Below are 16,922 nucleotides of genomic sequence, written 5' to 3' on the forward strand. Positions count from 1 at the left end.
ATACTGATTCTGTGTAATATCCAAACTATGACAACTGCTGCATAAACAGATGAAGATTTAAGCCATAAAGCCAAGTATTTCCTAGTCTGCAGTAGCAGCAAGTGTAAACAGTTTAAGAACGCACGTGTCAATAAAGCAAACAGAGTGTCACTTTCATGGATGTCTCCACATGACAACACAAACTAGGTGTCATGGACATAGACTTTTAAAAAATGGCACAGAAGGATAAAAGTGTGTGTTTGTGTGTGTGTGGTGGTGGTTGGGGAAGGGGAGTAGAGAGGCTTGGAGACAAACTGCTCTCATTAAGGCCTGCCACCGGCTAAATCATTTCGACAGTAACCATGACAATGGCGACATATGGGTGATTCAGTCTCCTCACCATGTCCTCCTGTTTCTGCTTTCTCTTTGACACACACAAGCTGACACCCTAACTCTTCCCCTGCTATACACATATACCTCGTTACATACAGTCAACTTCCCTGCCTTCACCCTCTGCATCTCACTTCTCCGTGTATCTGATATGTGTGTGACACTTCTGAGAGAGGACACAGTAACAGCGCATTTTTATGGGAAATTGTACGCTGCCGTCACGCTCACTGAGGTACCAAGGTAGAGATGAAAGATGACTGACGATGGCAATGTTGGAGAGGAGCGAAGGTGGAAAAATTTAAAATGGGTAAAAAGATTGGAAAAAAAGAGGACGTGGTAACAGAAAGTAAAGATGAAAAAAGAGGAAAAGACAGCAGACTACAGTGATACAGTAACTAGGCATAAAGCCACACTGTCAGATGGACAATATTGACACATCTTTGTTAAGCTCTCACAGACTGGCCATTAATCAGTTACTTTTTCCACAACACAAGTGCACCCACACATGAGGGCACGTACACACACAGTGCACGCACACGCACACGCACAAACACAGTGACACACCCTGAAAAGGCTGGCTCGTGTGGTAACACTCCAAAGATTCCAAGAAATGAGGGCTCTAACTTTCTGGGAAGGTTTAAATTCGGGAAAACAATCTTAATGAACTCGTTTTACACAAATATACACATTAACCGGTAAAGATATTACATTTGCAACCAAATCAAACTGCTCCTGCCTAAATAATATTTCACAGTTTTTTCTTTTATTATTACTACATCCTATGAAGGAGGCGGATATCTTTCGGTCTACTGACCTTATAAACATCCAGAATGCCACACTGGTAGTCGAAGCGTGTGTAAAGTTCATTCAGCATGGAGATGACCTGCATAGGCGTACACTGAGCGCACACGGCAGTAAACCCCACAATGTCTGAGAAGAGCATCGTGACGTCATCAAACTTGCGAGCGGGCACCGGCTGCCCCTGCCACAGCTTCTGCGCCACATCGCCCGGAAATATGGAATAAAGCAGGTCCACGGTTCTCCTCTTTTCCTCTTCCAGTGCCTGATGAGTCCGCTCTAATGTGGCCTGGAAGAGAAGAGAGAGAGGTTGTGCGCTTTGCTTTGAAGAGGATACTGATGACAGAGATCCTGAGATGTGGGAGTACTGCATCAAATTTTTTAAAAATGCTGGTGGATGCAAATGTATTTATGTGTGATTGTTTTTTCTGGATTGTGTGTGTCTGTATATGTTTATTTGCTTCTCTGGGTAAGCTTCTTAGTGCTATACCATTGTTCAAGCAGGCAAGTTGACTCAGACATAGCTATTTATAACACTACCCTGGGGGTGTAGTTGCAGTGAGAGTGATGCAATGAACAGACGCACAGGATTGGGTCAAGACTCAGTGACTTGCTCAAGGGTACTTTGAAAGCAAATTATGAGAGGAAGTCCCAGGAGCCACATTTTTTCCAGGCAGTATGCATTAATACAGTCAATATGGAGCTTTAAGTAGCCGGTACAGCTGAGGCACTGGATTTAATTTGTTCACTTCAGTTGTTCGCATTGTGGAAAAGCTCAAATAAACATACTAAACATACTGAATATTTTTGTGTAGTTTCACCAGTTTAGGCGCCATGACTTGGTCTCTGACAAACTGAACAGCAGCAAAGAACAAGGTGAGCCTCACATAAAGTGAAGCAGTCAGTAGGTAGTAGAGGAAAAAGAGAGAAGAGTAGCTTGCTGTAGACATTCACTGTGTTAAGACTTCGATAAGCAGTGAGCCGTAACTCTCAACATTGAGTTCATACTCAGCATCACAAGAAAAGATTGCAACGTAACAAACAGCACATGAGTGGAATGACTATAGCTTAAGACCATATATATGTTGCTAGCTAGTGCTAAATCCCCCCCAGCCCAAACAGCTGGTCTGTCCTTAATCTGACCTATAAATGTGCTTCTGGATGAAGCACAAAAACACAAAACTTTCCATAAACACACTCATAAACCTCGTGGAAAGCCTTCCCATTAGTTAAATGGGTAAATTAGTTACTTTGCCAGAGCCTACACTGTCAACCGATTTACCTTGAGTTTGTCCATTCTCTTCTTCAGGCCATCCTGAGCCTTGGCCTGTTCCCCAACCAGGATAACATCCCGTGTGGCATCGTGGATGGGGATATCTGACAGGTGGAGACCTCTGCCCATCAGCTCCTCCAACTTATCCACACGGGGAGAGCCCAGAAACATCACGGAGCACGACTCGGGCACATGGATCATCTGACCCTTCAACTCCATCACCTGGCAGGGAGAAGAGTTAAAGAGGCAAATGTCTATTTACTTTTTCTTTACTTAAAGAAATCAGGCAGACTGTGGTTTTGACATCAGCTTTGTAGCTTTAAAACAACAGATTCTTGTTATCATAACCTTGTTCAATTAATACTAGTAGCAGACAAATAATGATCTACAGTACTTGTACTAATGAAACAAAAGTGACCCGTTTGGATTATGACTAATAAAAGACCTACTGATGTTTTTAATATCCAGCTATTATCCAATATCAAGCCCCATTATAGTCGTCTAGATACAGCTCAAGGTCAACTAGCGGCAACAGCTGTTTATTCGGTGGCTGTTTGTTGGATGTGCTCGATATTAGTTTTCAATAAACAAATTATATGCAATCATACAAATAATAACATAATGAGTCAAAAAATTGCAGTCTGCATCCAAGTGTACATATACACAATGCTGTAACTACAACACAGATTAGAATTACAGCAACAGCAGATTACTATGATTTAGCTAACGTTTTAAATAAGATTTTGAAAGGCAAGATCAAATGTTTTATAATGTATAAATGCACGCAGACTTCTTGGGAAAGGGTCTGTAAGAACTGGATAAAGTTTATTAGCATTAGCAACAGTTACAATGTTAGTAGATCCATGGAAAACAAATATTTCAGCCAAAGAAGGCTAATACTGGTTTGGCATATGTCGAAAAGGTCAAAAGATGTGGTCAATTTGGGTAAACCGTAACAAAAAAAAAGCAACCCAATCCATAACCGGCAGCTCTACTGCCAACAATATCTGCACAGCATCAGAGAGATTTCAGTGAGGTTTTAATAGCTTCTGACATTTTGCTCACAAGCACTTACACCCAATGACAAATGTGTGCAGGACCTGCTAAATGTCCTTACCACAGGTGTGAGGAACATAAACAAAACAAACCACCTTTTGCTCTTTGCAGACATAGTGTAGAAGGGAGAGACTGAGGCGAGCATGGATGGCAGATTACCCAAGGAGATAGTGAAGAAAGGCATTACCGCCCTTTTGAACATGACTCTGAGTTGTGTCATGGTGCTAACTAAGTGCTAGAGGCCCTGTGGATTAGCCCCTTTTAATTTTTCTCTCTCCTGCTCAGTCCGTAACCCTGCTCCTTCCTTTTTCTTCAGTTCCTCTTCTTCATTCTCTCTTCACTCGTCTTTCGTTCCTCTCTCTCTGGACTCGTCTCTGTCTGCTCCATTCCTTCTCGCTCTCCCTCTTTCTCCATAGTGTCAGATAGATTATTCCGCTAGTGAGCACACTGCAGCCCTGTTTTATTTATAGCACAAGGCTCTCCTAGGTCTGCATAATACATACAGTCTACATCTACACACAAACATGGCATTTCCCCACACATACATCCAAGAGGGACACACTCACGCGGCCCGTGACTGTCTGTTTCTCAGAAATGCCGACAGTCATACATACAAAAATGCATGCAAACATATTTGCACATATGCAGGCTGCAACTCATAGGATCTGAATCTTGTTGTGATTCAGTTCAGATGAAAACTACTGGTTGACAGAGTTCATCGCACTGGAAAAACAGTCATGTGAGCATAACCGCTCGTACACGCTGATGCACGCGCTCAAATACACGCAGAGAAAAAACATATGCCAACCTGAACAAATGTCATTGTGAGCTGCTGTTTCCTGAGGTTGAGCCTGGCAAGTGGGAGGGCCTACACGTCTGACATACTAACAAGTATCTCCATGGAGACTGTGAAATCAGTACAAATATACTACTCTCCGTCTTGTCGGTCTCTACCCAGCCTTTAAAGGCTTTTTTTCTGACTCTTTCACATGATCAAAAAGTAACACTGATATTTTTTTCTCTTTGAAATCTGATTTTGCATGAAAACACAAATTATAAATTGATCTTACAACTTATTTTAATTCAGCTAACTGCTGATATTGGAAGCAAGGCAACATTGTTTCAATAATGATATACGGGTCTTAAGTTTGCCTTTTCTTAAGCACTTTGAAGGCTCCTAGTTGTTATTAATAAAAGTTACACAGAAAACCCTGATTGTAACTCAGTTATCACGATGTTATCACGATGTCCCTCAGTGTTTCTATTTAGTGTGTACATCTTATCAGACCAGTACTGTAACAGGATATGTACTATTAATTAGATAAGTATGATATATTGGTGCCCAGTATATTACAGGCTGATAAGATTGAAAATTAAATTACTGTTATTGTTCCAATAAAGGCCGATTATTGCATCTGATAACGCGGAGCACAGCTGCCGACCAGAGACATCCCTCGAAACCCTGCTGTGAGTGGAGATTTTGACCTCCTTGTTTTTCTCTCATCTCCTGTGCTCTCTATAGAGGAGGCAGGGCTGAATTCCCACGCTTACACAAAGGGGACCATGTGTGACTTGTCACTTTATTTAAAGATGACAATACAGATTGAAAGTGATCGTTAAACAGCGTTTTGGAGTAAATATACAAAACAACTTGTAGACATCTAGTGACAGTATGTCAGTCAGGAGATCAAGTTTATATTCAACTGTTTTTTGAAATACGTTAGTGTGTTTCTAAATGTATGGATAGGTCCTGTTTTTATTGGGAAAATATGTATAAACATGCAATAGTTTTGAGCTACCACTCATTTTTTTATATTTTGGGGGGGCAAACATGAAATATTTTTTGAAACATTCAGGGCTCGTCCGGGATTTGAACCCGGGACCTCTCACACCCGAAGCGAGGATCATACCCCTAGACCAACGAGCCAGCACGAATATAGATCCTGGCCCAGGATTTTTGCACATTACTGTACATCTATATAACAAATACATGTTTTGCTGGTCCCATTTTGGCATTCGTAGGATTCAGTTTCATATAATCCATTATTATGCCAAAACAGGCCACACCAAAACAATGGTTGGTTATCAGTAGAGTAGATGAAAGCACATTACAGTACAGTGTACTAGCAGCAAGACTATCATTAAAGATCAAGCACTTCCAAGCTCTCATGAAAAACTAATAGGAGCATGACAGAAGCCTGAATAATGTCTAATAATAAGTCAACATTAAAAAGCCCCTATGTTAACTACATGAAGTCCAGTATTTGACAGATTAATGTGCACTGTAATGTCTGCACCGTGTCACGGCATTGGGATATCAGCCCTACAAACATCCAGCAATAATTTCAAACCATCCTCCAGATCTAACATAATTTTCTGAAAGGACTGCTGTAAACATTCACAACTGTTAGTCTCCTTTTTTGTTGATTTTCAGTTTTTTCAATACTGTTTCACAAAGAATTTTATTAAATAAAGAGGGTTTTTTGTACAGTAGCTATAATTGTACTGCTGCCTCGCCACCTTGCTCTGAACGTCCGTCCCTGTCGCTCCGTCGCTCCCATTTTTTGTGTTAGTCCACGAGAAAACTTACACACACACACACACACACCCCTGGAGGCAGTTGTGCTGCCCTAGTTGTGCGCCTCTGTTTAGCTCAGCACTCTCTTCTGCTTCTGCCTGCATCCCTGTCATCACTGCACAGAGAAAGAGGAGGCGAGTGAACTGTACGGAGGTTAGGGAAAAGGAACAGTGGCTGGAAAAGAAGGCGACAGAGATACAGGGGGAAGGTTTGGAGAAAAGGGTGAAAGAGAAAGAAGGAAGCGAATGGTGAAAAATAGCAGCATTATAGAAATAGCTGCAAGAACAAGTGAGGAGAAAAGGTTGTGAAAAACCAGCAAATACACAATAAAGACAGAAAGAAGACAGACAACAGCAAAAAGCTCTGATCAGATTTTAGTGAGGGAGAAGCCACAGGAGGCACTGAAATGTCCTTTTTAAAATGTTGTTATAAAAGCAGAAAGTAAGGTGAGGTCAGTGTGTTGTAACCCTACTTCAGAATATTGCAGTGACTCTTGTTTGTAGCTGGCATTAAGGTCAATGTGTGTTCACCATAAGGGATCAAAACTTCTTCTGCACCTATGAGATAAGCAGTAATGCACTTTACTACTGCATGCCATATTACTGCACGTATCTTATCTTTTAATTATAGTGTGCCTCACCCGTGCCTCAATTTTATTCCACAACTTAGACATCCACATTACTCACACTCTCCTAACACATACATATAGGGCCTTGAGGGTGGGCACGTTAACGGCGTCCAGTGGACGGTCTGTGTATTCAACCCCACCTCTGGCGCCGGTGCCCACCTCTCAATTTTAAATCCATGTAGACATTGAGGGTTCTCGGGAGGGGCCATGCTAACACCTGCTGTTCTCTGGCAGCAGCACCATGCTCTCCCGTGTTTTAAATGCACCTTAGAACAACACGCAGCAACACTACACATGAGCGAGAGGAGGGAGGTTTGGGGTCTTCACACACCCCTGTTCTCTGCTGCCCATCGGGGCGGGGGGGCTGGGAGGAGGTGTTGGCCATCCGATTGGGATCTGGGATGCGGGGCCTCCCTGCTGCTGCGGAACCAGGGGCGGTCTGCTTGCCTCCACCCCGGGGGAAAGGGTAACATCTCCTGGGTCTACGTGCCGTTTCCCCCTCCAGGGGCGAGGGTACCTGGACCTGGGGTATAGAGTTTGTTTGGGAAGTGTGATTGTGTGTACAGTGTCCATGTATGTCTATCCCTACAGTGGGTGGGTGTTAAGTATTTGTATATGTGTGCATGAGGGTGGGAATGCATGTTTGTGTGTTTATATGTCAGGTCGGGTCTTACACTCCACCTCTTTGGGAACTCCCAGGCCCTCCAAGGCCTATCTCCCCTCACCACACTCCCTGCCGGTAACTGATGCCCTCAGGGGTCGGTGCGTTGGTGGTTCTTGGTGTCCGGGGCTGGGCGCTCAGGTATGTACCAGCTCACTCTCGGTGACTACTTGGCGGGGCCTGGTGCCTGTTGCTCAGTCAGGCCTCTTCCGGGGCAAAGGGGGCCCTCGGGCCTCCGGCCTCTGGGCCTGCGGCTCGGTTCACTCTGGCACAGCTGGCTGCCGGCAGAGCCGGTGGGCACGCCAGTGCAGCCCCCTCTGGCTTCTGCTCCGTGGCTACTGGGTGACCCCTCATCTGGGGCTTTCCTCAGCTCTTCCCAGGAGGGTGGCACGGATGCCCCTCCGGTGGTCCTCCTTGGGCTCTCGCACTCTGGGGCCTCTGGATGTCTGGAGCCTGGATCTCCTCCATGCCTGCTTCATGCCCTGGGGGACAGGGCTATGGCTCTCTACATCCTCTAGCAGACCATTACATGGGGAAACCTTTTGAATACAAGCGTGCTGATCCACACAGGTGTGCACACGGGTGTTCACTGTTCATAGACATAAACTACACCTTTATTGCCTGCTATTTCCAAGCACATTGTGCGCTGTCTGTCCTGCTTGCTACATAACAACACTCAATATTTAGTATTTACTGCTGTTTACACTTAGCTAGATTAACGTGATGGTGTTGTGTTTAGTATGTTGCTTGTTGGGTTTTTTTGCTTGTTTTCTCTTCTTTTTCTCTCAACTTTTTAAGTGCCCTTTCTCACTGTCCCTCTTCCCTTCTGTTTTTCTTTTCCTTCATCTTTCTTTCTCCCTTTCCTATCCCTCAGTCATGTCTGTCCGGTCTGTAACAACTGAAAATAAAATAAAATAAATAATAACAACAAAGGTTGATCAAATGGACCAATACGGCAAGGCCGTGATGATCCATTTGGCAAAGTAAATCCATTGGGTATCCTTGTTGGTCTTCAGACAACAATTCTGACGGCTAAAGAACCAAATGGGACAGGCAACAAAAAAAAAAAACAATTATAGTGTGTAGTTGGTGTGTAGTTATTGAGTGACATCACAATGCTTTTTCTAACCTTAAAAGGTCAGAAGGATGTTTCCTTATTAAATTACACCAAGGCAAATCAAACCTACATATTATTAACAGCTTTATTACATGCTAGCAAGAACTGCCTTTCCCTTCTTCATACTCCAACTAAAAGCCATAAGTGAATAAGTGAATTTGTTTTCTGGATATGTAATATTTACAATACAAGATCAGCAGCAAACAGTAGTATTCACATTTGACATATTAAGACTATTGAAATGCACAGATTTGGGCGTCTGTGGCCATTGGCAGCAAGGGAGAAAGAGCAAAGGATAAAACAGCTGAAAGTTAATGAGAGGTAAACAGAGGCAGAAAGTGAGGGGGGGGGACCAGAGAGAAAGAGACAGGCATGGGAGGAAATGAGACGCACTCGACTTGAAAAATGGAAGAGAGGTACGAGAGAGGAAGAGAGAGTGGAAGAAGGATAGCAGGAGGTGGAACAGACAGTTAATGGATTGTCTTTTGTGAGCAGACTCTGGCATGTCAACAGATTCTCATTTGCATGAACAGGCACTGGGCAGCAAAGAGTCAATGAGTCAGCCTCCCTCACCTCCTCTTTCACTCACAAACACACACGGACAAAATGCTACAAAGATCTGGCTATATTGGACAGTTCTTTTATATCACACTCTCACAGTAAGGCAAGCGCACACGCGTACACACACCCTGAACCCAGGACATCCTTGCTTTGAGATGCCAGCTGAGCTGTTATTTGGTTTTTAAGGTCTCAGATTGAGCAACTGACAGCCCACTCTTTTACAGAAGTGACTTTCACACTTCACCTCACTGGTGCCAACAAGATTTAGAGACTTTTCACAGCCCTTCAGTGACTTTCTTTTTTTTGTAAAGAGAAAACTCTGTGTTTAGTACTGCAAATCAGAGATCTTTCTCAGAGAGCGAGGCATACCTCTTTCACCATAAGAGGAAAACTATGAGGCGTTCTGTTACTTTCTCCTGAAAGTTACATCATCGTGGCCGTTATCTTCAGTCCTGTAAAGCCTGAAATGTGAAATAACTGCGGGAAAATTCTAGATTTTTGAAACTGGACCATTTAGTGAACCTTCTGACACAAGAAAATAATGTATATAAATTAACATATATGTATCATGTTTGCTACATCCATCATTTTTGTGCAATTTATTGCTTAAAAATGTTTCGTGCAATTTTTATTTAGGCTTTTCACGGGGGACGAAATCACACTGATGATGCAGAGGTCACAAAAACTCATGTATTAAATGTGATACACTTGGCATGACAGGGTTAACTTACTGTATGTGTAACATGGAGCGCCAATTTAGCTCGACAGGTGAGCAGGAGCCTGTGTGTTACAAGGCTGAGATGTAGCTCCTTCCCCTGTTTCCCTGTCCACTATCTAATAAAGGCAAAAAGAACTTAAAAAAAAATTATTTTCAAGTTGTTGTTTTTTTTAAACTTATATGTAAGGTGATTTGGTTAGTGAAGCAGTTCTAAAACCTCTGCTTTGCATTATGATTACTACCAAATCTCTGGGCCCCAAAATATAGCATTTGGGAGTATAGTATGCGCTCGTCCACAATAGATTGATACGGTAGTAGGGTGGAAAACAGATCCGTCCCAAGAATCTGATGAATGCGCCTCTCCATTACTTGGATATGTAGATGTATTCATTTTAAGGCTTTATCACACAGGGACTCAATTGTCAATCTCTGTGCCAAATGTTACAAAAACACTGAAGCACTAAATCTGTATCAATCCTTCTCTTTCTATTTTAGGTTTCTTTGTCTCAACAATCACAGGCTAAAAATATTTTTACCGTTTCCATCTCTTCTGATGTTTCCTCCCATTCTGTCAGTTCATTTCTTTCCTCCTTGTCACTGCATTTTATTAAAGTAGCAATTGTAAACATAGACAGGAAGGACACTGATTTTCAAAGCACTCTCCACCGAACAAACGGTAACGACGGTGATTTAACTCTCAGAGATCAAAGGCGGCGTTAATGTCAAGATTTTCATTGTACTCTGACAAACAGGTGCACAAATAATGCCCACACACACAAACCTCACTGAAGAGTCCATACATATGCAGTACCGAAGCATTTGCTACGCAAGTATTACACAGCAGATTTGTCCGTTCCTTGACAAATGTTTGTTCACTTTATCATTTAGCAAGATTTCTTTGTGACTGCCCCAAAACACACCGTGTTATTAATAACTGCCAAAAATCAGCTGAACAATATAGGCTTAAGCTAATATAGACCACTTCACACATAGCGCTCACTTAGACTTCGACTGACTCATCCTAACCAGAATTTTGACTCTTTGACCCAAAGAGTCTAGGACCTTTTCTGATATTAGTAGCAAAGCATCACTGCTGTGGAGGCAGATGCCATGATTCACGGATTCTGAGCTATTCACCCTGTTACTTTTAAGAGTAACAAAATATATCAAAATCCAGTGCATTCAGACCTTGGCCCCAAAAATACCACCAAACCTGCCAACCTTTCTCAGACATGAGATATTTAACAGGAATCCCTTCAGCAGCCTGTTAAAGTGAAGCTGTTCTATCATTCATACACCACTGATTTATTGGGATTTTTTTTTCATATAGCCATGACTATAGTTTACAGAAAGTGGCCAGAAAATGAGAAATGCAAGCTTCATTTCTCTGGTTGATGTCAGAGGTAAGAGGCAAATGGCTAGACTGCTTTGGGCAGATAGGAAAGAAGCAGCGACTCATACAACCACACGTTACAACCAAGGTGTGCAGAACAGATCTGTGAACTCGCAACACATTGAAACTTGAAGCAGATGAACTACAGCAGCAGAAGACCACACAGGGAACCACTTCTGTCAGCTAAGAACAATAAACTGAGGCTACAGTTCACACAACTCACCAAAAAGCAGACAACAGAAGGCTGGAAAAATATTGCCTTGTTTTGATGACTCTCCATTTCTGCTGCAACATTCGGATGATAGCATCAGGGGATATTTTCTTGGAACAGTTTGTGTTCCTCAGTACCAATTGACTATCATTTAAATGCCACACCCTACCTGAGTATCAATGCTGAACATGTCCGTCACTTCATCAACACAGTGTACCCATCTTCTGACGGTTGCTTCCAGCAGGATAAAGCATTGTGTCACTTAAACTGGTTTCTTGTACAGGACAGTCTCAGTCTCACCACATTATTAAGACTGGGAGCATTGTCACTGTGTTTCATTGTCTGACCTCTCACACAGATGTTTCAAGAGAGCTCTATCTTCTGTATGAAGAAAAGAAAAATGCACCATACTAAATGCATATGTACTTATTCCAAATTAGAAACAAGAAATCCAAATAATCTAAGAGGTAGGGCTGGGCGACATGGCTAAAATCTATATCGCGGTATAATTTGAAGCACGTGCAGTAACGATATATATCGTGATATATTATTTTCTTCTGTATAACGTATTTTCCACACTATAAGGCACACTTAAAATCTTTTAATTTTCTCAAAAATCGAGAGTGTGCTTTATGTATAAATTCTGGTTGTGCTTACTGACCTAGAACTGATTGGGGCGTGCAGAAATCTGTTAAAAAATGTTTTAGTACAACTTTGGTAAGCTGCACTGCTTGATGAACTGTCAAAGCATTACGGCTGCCGTAGTGAGGAGCTTCGCGGAGTAATCTGGGTCCAAAACTCCGTCCGTTTCAGGTCCCAAAGTCAAACGAACACTGAGAGTTAAAAATGGTCTAAATTCTTTCATCTTTATTAAATCATCAGTGTTGCTGCTTTACCAGGTGTAACAATTAAGTTTAACATCCAGGCATCCATGAAAACAGAATTTATTAATTTTAATGGAGTTACAAGTTAACAGGAAGTTAGCTCGCTAGTTTCCACCTAAACGTGACATACCATGTTCTGACTGAGAGATTTTTGAAACTAATTAAAACGTACAGCTCTGCTACCACTTCCAACATAAATGAAGACAGAAAACTAAACAGCAGTGGTGTTTGCAGGGTTACTGAAGTTGGACTACCTGGTATATAATGTGCTACGTGATTGCTAGCGACACAGCTATGTTAGCATAACATTAGCACAGTGAAGCTGGAGGATGAACGCCAACCCTCAAGTTAACGTGAGGGATTCTGGTGGTCAGGGACAAATGCAATCGCATAGCAGGATGCTATACACGGGCCAAACTTCAGTCAGGAGAAAAACTGAGATTATTCATCCACAATACAAGGTTAGTTATTAATGGTTGTAGCCGCTGCGATGCTTTCGACCAAAACAGCCGCAGCTTGATGACATCATCAACATGCGCTATCACGATAGAGCGGTATAGTCAAAATCTCTATTGTTGGCCAAATTTATATTGTTTCAATCATATATCGCCCACCCCTACTAAGAGGCAGACGTAAACTTCAGTGTGAGAGAAACATGACGAAGGCGATGATGCATCGGTTAGAGGTGAGTATATAAGAGTGCACTCTGTTTGCACTCAGTGTGTTGACCACAGTGTTCGCTGCGCACAAAGACCAAGCTGACCTTTTCAGTAGGTCTCTTGCACAGCACATATCCCTGGGCGAAGAGAGGAAAGAAGTCAAACTGAAAATTCAGTGAAGGCCATCCAAACAAGCACACACATTGCACGGCACTGGAGTGAGGCCTCTTTACCTTGGCCTGTCGCCTTCACTGTCTGCCCTTTCTGGTGAAAATGTCAGCCCATCCTCTCGTTTTTTTTCTGCCTGTCTGCCCAGGTGACACAAGATTCACCGGGCAAAAATTTGGGAAAAACTACATTTGCCTGCTCTGAAAACACATATTTTAAAGTCTCTAGCAAATAGTATTTGGAGTTTGGAGATGATATATAACTTAAATTTCAGCAGTGCCAGGTTTGGTCACTGGTGACGCACACAGAAGGAAGCCTCACTGACTCTGAAGTAAACATGGATGTGCTAAAATACCTTTTTCGACCAGAGGACTGTGGATGATTTTAAACCTGATTTCACACGCAATCTTTTGCTCGTAGCACCAATCAGTAACTTATGTTTGTGCTTTGCCAATCAGATGCATCTGGCATTTTTGAAGCAATTATAGCTGCATTTTTTAATTGAAAATGGAAGAAATGGAAGAAAATGAAAAGGCTTGGAGATAAGAAGCAGAAAAGCTTTGTGAAGGAACAGACAGACCTCAGTAAGCAGCAGAGAAGGAGAGAGAGGGAGAGAGAATTACAGTGAATTTTTAAGAGACACTGACAGAGAGAAGATGAAAGCTTGAGAGGAGACGCTGTAGTGGTGCTTGAGATCTGACTGTGAAGAGGGGGGATCCGACTGCTGAGGGCATGTGGAATGTGGACTTTGCGGTTCATTGTTATTGTGTGCCTCTGCATACGCGTGTCCAGGACATGAACCTGTGTAGCTGTGCAAATGAATGGATCAAGAACTAAAACTGGCCAAAGCAAGACTAACAACACTTAAACGGAACCTTCTATATATGAATCTTAGCATCTACATTGCAGCTTGCATTTTTCAGACAACAACCATGCCCAAATAAGTGCTTTATTTTAAGAAATTATTACAGTATTGAAATGTGGTAATTAAGGGCAGTAGTTCTTAAAATTGTCACTCCATGACTTTTTTTTTTTAAAAAAGGACATTTTCAGTGAATTCATGAAAACTTTTGTAATTGAAAAGTCTCTGCAATGAGCTACCAGCTACCAGAACTTGCACGCCTATCATTTAGTTTCACTGGTCCAGCCCACTTAAGATCAAAGTGGCCCATGATGTAAAATGAGTATGACTTCCTTGATGTACCCACTTATCGTCTTGCATAAAAGTAAAACAAATTCTATGATTTTCAATTATTTATACAGGTATTTTTATTGAAATATTTATGTCAGTTTAGTTTAAAAATGAATTTTAACTGCTAGCTGCCGTGCCAGGGCAATGACTAGAGCAAACAGTGCTTAGACAAGGAGCATAACATGGTGAGATTTTAAACACATTGTGTGCCACTAACTATAGCTTCACATTGCCATTCATTTAACTTGCCACTATATATGATACATGTAGTCATTTCATTGCCCCAGCTATTGCACCCGCTACAAAGCCAATAGGTAAAGATTTCTTTCCATATCTTCCACACCATCTATATTCACCCACCCTTTTGCTCATGGTGTTGCTTTGCCTACAAGAGTAAAAATAGCATCTGTGCTTAGAATTGCCAAAACAGTCTGCCTGCATAAGTCCTGGCACTGTCTCATTAAAATCATCTCATCTCTCATCTGAACACAGAATAAGCCACCTGTTACACAAGCAACTGCTTAAAAGGACAGCAGAGGAACAGGACAAACGCATAAATATGAAAACAACCCTCCAAATGATTTAAAATCAAACAAATATCACTTATTTACCTAAATCACAGTTTTTTTTTCATGCTCAAGCCTTTGGTTCGAGGTGAATGGGAAGAAATTTGTATCCAAAATGATCAGAAACTAGCGTTCAGCTTCAAGGTGGATCAAAGATGTAAATATCTCATGACTTGCGGATATGGTAGATATGAATCTATAAAATTAATGTACCTCTCTGCAGCTTTAGCTCAAGACATACCTATCTCACTCACTCTACACAAACACACAATCACACATACACTGCGCAGCACCGTGGCTGCTCTGATTAATTTCTTCTCTGTCGATTCTGTTTAGCGTCAGGGTGTTTGGTGCTATCGCTGGCGACCTGTGGAGACCATCTAATCGATAGAGAGCTGGATATAGCACACAAATCCCACTGATTAATTCTTTCTCGCAAACTGGAACCAATTCAAACCACACCTCTCCTGAGCAAAATCATTACAAGCCTGTGGGCGTTGATGTGATGACGTGGAATAGAGTTCAATACAAACAAAGTGCTGCTAACACATGACTACTTTTTTGGGGGGGAGATGAAAGACAAGACAGTGAAGTTCAAATTTAGCTATACTAAATTCGGCCTTGACTTAGGACACATTAAACTAATCGGTATCTGGGGAAATTTGTAACTATAAAGACAATAAAACTGTGGCCTTCTTGCACTAATTTAGAGGAAACACTGGAAGCTTTCATGTGATACCAAGGCAAAACAAAGATTCCATTTTTTCCACGGTGCATAAAGCCCTACGCTGGGACATGACAAAGAGTGCATGCTCTTCTAATCAGGCTAAACATGGATCAGTCTGCCCAAAACTAAGCCACAGTTCACTGATCTAAAGGCAGTGCCATTTTTCAGCCATGTTTGTCTTAACAGTGATACAGAATGTAAGCTGTTCCAACAAGTGCATCATGCTTGTTAACAATCTCTGTGTCTGTGGCAAAAAAAGACAGCACATGCATCTGGAATAAAATCATGGCATGGTTAGATTTTTAGGATGTGTTGATTAATACATGACAATAGTGACCTCATTACTTAAGAACTTGGAATCTGGAGTTAATCTTCCATGTAGGATAGCTTTACCTTCTCCTTGATGTCCGCTTGTGTGGTGTCAGGCCTGGTACGGATAGTAAATGGGGATGCAAGCCTCAGTAGGATGCCTTGAAATGAGGGATCCATCTTAGGTGAGACAATCTCAAAACAGTCCCTGAACGAGAGGCTCCGGTAAGTCTCTATACGAGTCTGTTTCCTCAGTCCTTCCCCAAGCTGCAGTAGCTCCATGTGAGGCCCCAGGACAAGGTGAAACGGAAAGGCACGGCAAAACGTGGCCAGGCCAATGCGCAGATCGCTGGGGTTGGTGGACATCGAGAGTGGGGGTCGTTTAGCGGTCGCCGAGGCGGCGTTGGGGAGGGAAGAGATGCAAAGAGGGCTTGTCTCCTGGATTTGGAAGGACAGGCAAACTGTCGGAGCAGTGGTCGGGAAAGGAGAGGGAGGGGATGGGGATGAGGAGGGTGAGGCAGTGGGAGACGCGGTCGGGGTCGGGGTCGTCGAGTCACAGTCTGTGTTTTCTGCATCTTTATTGGGCAACAAGGGAGTTAGAGGGGGCACCTCTTCCACCTCCACTTGTGAATGAAAGATACGCCTGGCAACAGCTCTGATCAACCCCGGCATGACCAACCCGACAACAGGGGCAGGGTTGAAGCAATGAAGAACCAATATTTTTCCTCCTCCATTTCTTTCTGCCTGATCTCCAACTTTGTCCAATTTTCTTCTGCCTTTGTCCTCCTCACGGGGGTCCTTACACTGGAAGGAGGGGCTCTCAGATGAGGCACGGCGCCCCGTAGAGGTGCGAATGTGTTCCAAAATGGCGTCAAAGCCATTGAAGAAATCCTGGAGGTTGCCACCCACAGCCCGAAGTACACGTTCATTTTCTTCAAAGCAGAGACCAAAGAACTCCTCTCCAAAATGCTCTCGCAGCTCACAGAATGGTACTCCTGGGACAGGGGGATGAGAAACACCAGTGTCAGCCATGCTGTATTGCACTCTTCTGAGG

At 42.7% G+C, this 16,922-nt stretch overlaps 1 protein-coding gene and 1 non-coding gene across 3 annotated transcripts in view; both read right to left on the bottom strand.

The window, feature by feature from the left end:
* Nucleotides 1–16,922, bottom strand: part of gucy1a2 (guanylate cyclase 1, soluble, alpha 2) — a 49,850-nt gene that overhangs the window by 18,111 nt on the left and 14,817 nt on the right. For both annotated transcript variants that reach the window (XM_006802079.3, XM_006802078.3), the window contains 3 exons: nt 15,953–16,863; nt 2,450–2,662; nt 1,184–1,456 (listed from right to left, as the gene is read on the bottom strand). In XM_006802079.3, the coding sequence (XP_006802142.2) occupies nt 1,184–1,456; nt 2,450–2,662; nt 15,953–16,863 (1,397 nt within the window). The remainder of the gene's footprint in view (nt 1–1,183; nt 1,457–2,449; nt 2,663–15,952; nt 16,864–16,922) is intronic.
* Nucleotides 5,352–5,423, bottom strand: trnap-cgg (transfer RNA proline (anticodon CGG)). Its single transcript has one exon. It is a non-coding gene; the product is annotated as a tRNA-Pro (tRNA).

The sequence above is a fragment of the Neolamprologus brichardi genome, chromosome 14 (assembly GCF_056152115.1).
Source record: "Neolamprologus brichardi isolate AB-2024 chromosome 14, ASM5615211v1, whole genome shotgun sequence".
NCBI classification, from domain to species: domain Eukaryota; kingdom Metazoa; phylum Chordata; class Actinopteri; order Cichliformes; family Cichlidae; genus Neolamprologus; species Neolamprologus brichardi.